We start from the raw sequence: 6,211 nt of genomic DNA, 5'->3' as shown, positions 1-6,211 counted from the left end.
TGTAGACCAGGCTGGCCTCGAACTCAGAAACCCGCCTGCCTCTGCCTCCCGAGTGCTGGGATTAAAGGCGTGCGCCATCACGCCCGGCTGTCCCTGAGCATTTAAGTGTGGTTGTGACTGTGTGTGTCCTGGAGCTCTCAACATTCAGCTCCCGCTCCTCCTTCCTTCCCACTCCTTGCCGTCTACCCACTGCTCCTTTCCAGACACGGCGTACTCCTCAGTCAGCCCACAGCAGTGTCTCACACGCAGCACACACAGGAGTACACTTAATGCCAGAAGAACCTGGCCCAAGTTGAGCTCCCATCTCATAAACGTTAGTTTACCCTTCCTATAAATGTTATCATTTTCAAAGTGCAGATTCTCCTCCATCTTTATTACATAACACACAAAGACCTATTAGATGACAGCTGTGGATCCCAGGCACCTCCCTGTGGCATGGCCTCCTCCTGAGTCTGTGAGGGAGCCTAAGAGACAGCTTCAAGGGTGAGCCTGGGCATTTACTAGGAAGAATGGCCCTGAGCTAATCTCCCTGGGTTCTAGTGACTTCCCTGCTTGTGTTAGAGAACCTACCTGGTTCTCTTACTGGTGGCCAGTGCCCAGGTGTGACTTCCTGCTCTCCACAGCATCATGACACAGCTGAGCCTTTCCACACGCCAGCAAGGGCCACCAAATTATTTTAAATGTGGGGGAAAACTTTGTAAATTTAACTCGGGGCACACACAATGACAAAGCAGGGGCGGGTGTCTCTTGGAACCCTACCAGCCAGGAAAAGCTCTGATCCTAGTGGTGGATGGAGAGAACCACTCTGAGCTGGCTTGATGTCTTGTTTATATGCTACACACAATAGGCACATGAAAACTCAGTGAGTGAAGCCAGGAAGGCAGTTTCTGAGCTGCTCTAGAATATGGTTTCAGAAGAGGATGCATGGTGGTGGAAGTCCTGGATGAGACATCGCAATGTATGTAATAAAATACTTTATTAGAACCAGGAATTTGTTAAAATAATATTTTCCACATGTAGCTAAAGTGCAGGTTCTCACTACAGGACAAAGTGAGCCTCCCATGAGACTTGGGTGTGCAGAGAAGAGCCAGGAGCTGGGGGCTGCACCTGGATGCAGCGTCTTACCAGGTGATATCTGCGGCTGCGTCCTGCAGAGCTGTTGGCGGTGCTGCACGCACACATCTTTTTTCTCACCTATTTTTTTTTCTCAGTCTGTCAGAAAACTGCCAGAGTATCTTTCTAAACGCTGGATACCATCACTTGGTGGCTGGTATGAGTTTCCAATTCAAACAAAAAGTGCAGTGCGCCGGGACACTGTAGGCTGTCTCAGAACAAAATCCAGTGACATAGCCATTATGACTCTAAATAGCAGCAGTCAAATTGGCATAAGCCATAAATATGATTGAAAAAAAGTTTATTTTTCCTAAGATGACAACTTGGAAATGTGTCTATCAGATGTGACACCATCCATCACTTTACAAGTTACCAGAAGAAGGCCACTCCAAGGCAGTGGGGACACCGGACCCTGTGATGGCATCAGATGGGAAGAGGGTTTCAAACCACAAGACAAAGGGGGAAAGGCTGGGTGGTCGTGGTCACAGGTGTTTGCCCGTTTTAAATCTTTTATCAGAACTGCTTATTTGGGGTTAATGTGGTTTCTCAGATACATCCTTTTGTAATGTTAGGGCAGGTGCCTTGTGTGTGGTGCATGCTGGGTAGTATTCTCCCACCAAGCGTCACCTCCCGTGTCCTCAGAAGACTGAGTGGGAGGTGACGGCAGACCTGCTCTGTGGAGTGAGAGGGTAGGTTGGCTTGGCTAGCCTCAGTTGATGCAAGTGAAGTATAGGGCAAAGATAAGGGAAAGCCGTTCTGCCTGCCCTCCACCCTCCTCAGAACAGTCTGGGCAGGGAAGCGCTATTCCCTGTCACTCAGGTTAGCAAGTTAATAGCTCAGAGGGTCTTCGGGAATCTGCAACCTCCTACTGGAGCTGGCAACGCTTGCTTCTTGTGTCAAAGGGCTGGGCTGCCAGTAGAAGCTGCTGCCACAGCCTCTCAGGAGTAAATCCCTGCCTCAGCACAGGGCAGGTTCTGCCCAAGGTTGCAGCCTTCTGAGGTCTCAGGACCTCCAAGGCATCAGAGTGATTGCCGTGGCCCTGAGTTCTGTCTCACAGATCTCTCTGCCTCTGCCCTTAGTGCAAAGTCTGTCTAGACACCCAGGCTCAGGACATTAGAAAAGCACTGCTGCCCTACTGGGTGCCGGGATCACCACAGGTGTTGTGGTCGCAGCACCACTCGGTCGCTGCTAGCTCACTAAAAAAGTAAAAAAAAAAAAAAAAAAAAATTAAATAAATAACTTGGCTGAACTATAAATTATCCTGAAGACAGGCTTAATAATTTAGTTTTCTTTCTCAACTGAAAAACATCTGGAGGTAAAGAATGTTTAAGGGTTTCCTTTTGCTACCAGGGGAGAACTGTTTCTAGAAAGGCCTTCTCTGGATGCCAAGGGAGGGCTGGCCGGCGGTTAGGGCCTCACAGGGAGCGTCTCCTTGAACCCAGAATGGTTGGGCTGGGCTTCTGGCAGCGCCACCGAGTACTCGGTGGTGGCAAGGAGCAACGTGTCCAGTGTGACCTCCGTACACTTGGCTATGAAGCGGATGAAAGGCCGCACGTCACCCTCGTTGGCAACTTCCAGTACATGGTAGTACTCGGACCTCTGCTCCTTGCGGATGGTGATGGGCGGGTATCCCGCCTGCATCAAAATCAGGTTCATCAGCAGGCGGGAGGTCCTCCCGTTGCCGTCGATGAAAGGGTGGATGTACACCAGTTTGTAATGGGCCAGGGCCGAGAACTCGACTGGGTGCAGGTTCATGGCATCCTCTGAATTGAGCCACTGTGTGAACTCCTGCATCTGCTTCTCCACATCCCGGGGGTGGGGTGGGATGTGATGGCCCACCAGGACCTGGGTCCTCCGGAACCTGCCTGCCTCCACTGGATCCACATACCCCAGTACCCTCCTGTGGATCTCCAGCATGTCGTCGATGGTGACAGACCCAATGCGGGAGACCAGGGTGGTGTTGATGTACTTCATGGCCGCGTGCATGCCGATTACCTCGTTCTGCTCCTCCAGGCTCTTCCCTGGCACGGCGTAGCGGGTCTCCAGGATATGCCTGATCTCCGAGAGGGTGAGGGTGTTGCCCTCGATGGCCACCGTGTGGTAGATGTGGTGGTAGTAGGTCTCCTCCATGACCCTGCGCAGCGCTGAGCTCCCCTTTGGGATGGACATGACCTTCTTCACTTTGCTGTCGATGACGCTGAAGTACCTCTGGTCAATTTCCTCCACGAGGGGCAGTGTCCGATCCCGGTTGACCAGGGCTTTCTCGTGGAAGGGCGAGATGGTCAGGGCCCTGGTGTATAAGTAGTCAGCCTGGATGATGTCCTTGTCTTCTTCCGAGAAAATGCCGAACTCATTCAGTGCATCTACGAAGCCGGGGTCCATCTTGAGGGCGTGCAGAAAGAGCTTGTGGGCTTTCCCTCTCTTGCCTTGGCGCTTCATCTCCAGGGCTTGGTTTAGGGCGGCCTTGGCTTCCAGCTTCCCTGCTGGAAGAGAGCCAGAGAGGCCTGATGAGCAGGGTGGGCTGTCCCTGTACAGGCCTCCCAGGGACACTACTACAGCCATGTCGCTTCTGTGACTCAGACCCCAGCTACTGCCACTCTCCACAGTTGGAATGCTAGTTGCTGTCCTGTATCCTAGGCCACTCTACACTGGGAGGTCCCCTGCCAACTATCTTCTGCCTGGGCGTAGACAGTCTGGGCATTTGCTATCCCCGTGCTTGCCCTACAGTATGGCTGCACTGGGTGGCCCACCTTCCCTACGGACAGGTGGCTCTTATCTCTTGAGACCCTCTCCTTCAGGCTTGGGAGTGTCAACACCTCACCCTCAGCCCTTCCCATGCCTGGACTATTTCTGTTTTCTGGCAGTGCTGGGGACTGGAACCCCGGGCCCTTGTGCATACCAGACAGGTGCTATCAGAGCTATGCCCCTGCTTCTAATGATGTGATTCCATTGTGGTAATGTGTGGTTGTCACCCCTGGGGACAGTGTGCCGCTGGCATCCAGGTAGGCTGCTGCAACACTCACTGTGCACACGGGGCATGCTTTGCACTGAGCTCTGGGCTTCCTTTGAGGGTGCACTCACCCACACTCAGCTTCCCTGAGTTCCTGGAGCGCTCTCCAGTCCCATCCCCAGTGGTTTCTGGCCGGAGGGAGCACTGTTCTCAGGTGCTCTTCCTTGAACCACCCCCATGTAGATCTGAGGTGCAGCTCAGGGCCCACCCTTTGTGTGTCTCCCTCCAAATGCTGGCACACCCGTTCTCAGTCACTCATCAGACTGGATTTCCGGACTGCCTCATTCACTGGGACGCCCTCATGCTTACACACACACAAACTGACAAGGCCAACCAAGTTGGCCAGTGCACTCACCTGGAGACGTCTTAGTCTCGACTGTCAGCAGCCCCGCATCCTTGGAGGAGACACTGAGCTCCGTGCATGGGCTGGTGCACTTGAGAACCACAGGCTGTGCCCGGTCCAGTTTGCTTCTTAGCAGGTGGAAACCTCTGAGCACAGCCAGGCATTGCTCTTCCACAACTCCCAGCGGCAGCAGCAGAGCCAGCAGCGACCCCAGAGCCATGCTCAGCAGCGCCATCCACAGGAAACGGCCCCAGACGGAGACCCATTTGGGTTCGGCCACCGCCACCACCGATGCCATTGGCATGAGTATCATCTGGACTGAGGGCTGGGTCCAGAGCACGCGACCCGTCACAGAGGAAAAGCTGGACCCTGCAAGGAACCAAGCATAGTTAAAGAATGACGCAGGGGGTGTGGACCCGTTCCCAGATGGAGAGACCAGACACAGAGAATCACACTTTCTAATTCATTAGGGACCAGGGAAAAGGGGGAGGGGTCTCACGGTGCAGGGCCAGCCTGGAAAGATTCATCCTAACCCATAGCTCCTCCGGGGTAGAGTGATAGGACTCTAATGCATTTACATATATTAACTTTCATAATCTCAGCCTACAACCCCAGGAGGTGATGTTTCCACACCGCCCTCCCCAGAGGAGATGCAATCAGAACTCAGAAAAGTGAAGTCGAGGACTTGTCAGCCCCCCTCTTAGTCCACTAGTCCACCACAAGCGACTGTTGCCACAGGACACCTAGTGTTTGGCCTGTCACTCCTGCACACGCCCCTGGACACACACCACAATCTTCGATAAGGACAAGTCTGGTGTTCTGATGTTACCATATGAATACCGACAGCCTCGGTGCCCAGTATTGTGTCCCTTCTGCCCTTCCTTCCCTGGCTTGCCCATCATAGACAAGGAAACCCAAGGTCTGGGCAACAACAGTGGGTGATGATGCCCTACCTCCGCGAGGGCGAACACAAGCTTGGGGGCTGGCGGGGCGGGGGGTGGGGGCGAGGGAGCAGGTATGCAAATGCCATCTTGCCAACAATAAGCATTTATTGGGCAACTATGATGTGCCGGACACTGCGCTGGCGGCCAGCCTTGCATGCTGTCAGCCCCCTTGCGAAGAGAGAGCAAGCAAGCTACCTGTAGCTCCGGGTTTACAGATGAGGGATGACGCCGTTCTGACAGGCGGCGCCGGAGCTCCGGGGCCTGACTCGCCACGTCATCACTTCGCGCGGCCTGTGCAGCGGCTCGAGCCCAGCAGGCTTCGGCTTACTCCCGAAGTGGGGGTGGGGGGAAACTGAGGCTGCCGCGAGCTCACGCTGCGAACCAGCCTAGGGCTCGTGCCCTCCCGCACCATCCAAGCCCGCGCGGCCGTTCCCCGCAGCCGCAGGCTCCGCCCCCACCACCTCGCCCCGCTCCCGTCGCCTCGCCATTGGACGGACGGCCGCCCTTGCCGCGGCGGATTGGCTGTCTCGACCTGTCCATCCGTCGCGCTTCCGGGTTCTCGAGCAAGCTAGGGCATCCCCCCGGTAAAGGCGCGCCGTGTGCCGCTCCCATTGGCTGTTGCTTGTGTGCAGCTCGTGCGGGAAGCAGCCAATAAGCGGCAGGGGGCGGGGTCGAGACCACCCGCCAGGACGAGCATTCGCGTTCTGTCTCCCCGTCCCAGCATCTGCTACCTTCCTTGGCCTCCGCCTGGGCTCCGTGTGCCTCAGTTTCTCTGGTGTGCAATGGCAGTAGCCACATCAC

The 6,211-nt window shown here is 55.0% G+C and overlaps 1 protein-coding gene across 1 annotated transcript; it reads right to left on the bottom strand.

Annotated features, from left to right (window-relative positions):
* Positions 1-1,397: 1,397 nt before the first annotated feature.
* Positions 1,398-5,988, bottom strand: Ficd (FIC domain containing). The gene is made up of 3 exons (XM_021162601.1): positions 5,606-5,988; positions 4,479-4,835; positions 1,398-3,596 (listed from the first exon to the last, which is right to left on the bottom strand). Exons 2-3 carry the CDS (start codon positions 4,777-4,779, stop codon positions 2,521-2,523), a joined length of 1,377 nt encoding a protein of 458 aa, XP_021018260.1. The 5' UTR covers positions 4,780-4,835; positions 5,606-5,988; the 3' UTR covers positions 1,398-2,520.
* Between the last annotated feature and the right edge of the window lie 223 nt (positions 5,989-6,211).

Source organism: Mus caroli, chromosome 5, assembly GCF_900094665.2.
Source record: "Mus caroli chromosome 5, CAROLI_EIJ_v1.1, whole genome shotgun sequence".
Taxonomy (NCBI): domain Eukaryota; kingdom Metazoa; phylum Chordata; class Mammalia; order Rodentia; family Muridae; genus Mus; species Mus caroli.
This window is presented reverse-complemented; position numbering and strand designations above follow the sequence as displayed.

What these genes read in the sequence shown, in the direction of transcription:
- Ficd (XM_021162601.1), bottom strand. Translation starts at nt 4,779, where the DNA reads ATGATACTCATGCCAATGGCATCGGTGGTGGCGGTGGCCGAACCCAAA. An exon ending in CGAGACTAAGACGTCTCCAG is followed by an intron (nt 3,597 to 4,478) that starts GTGAGTGCACTG and finishes GCTCTCTTCCAG; the next exon opens with CAGGGAAGCTGGAAGCCAAG.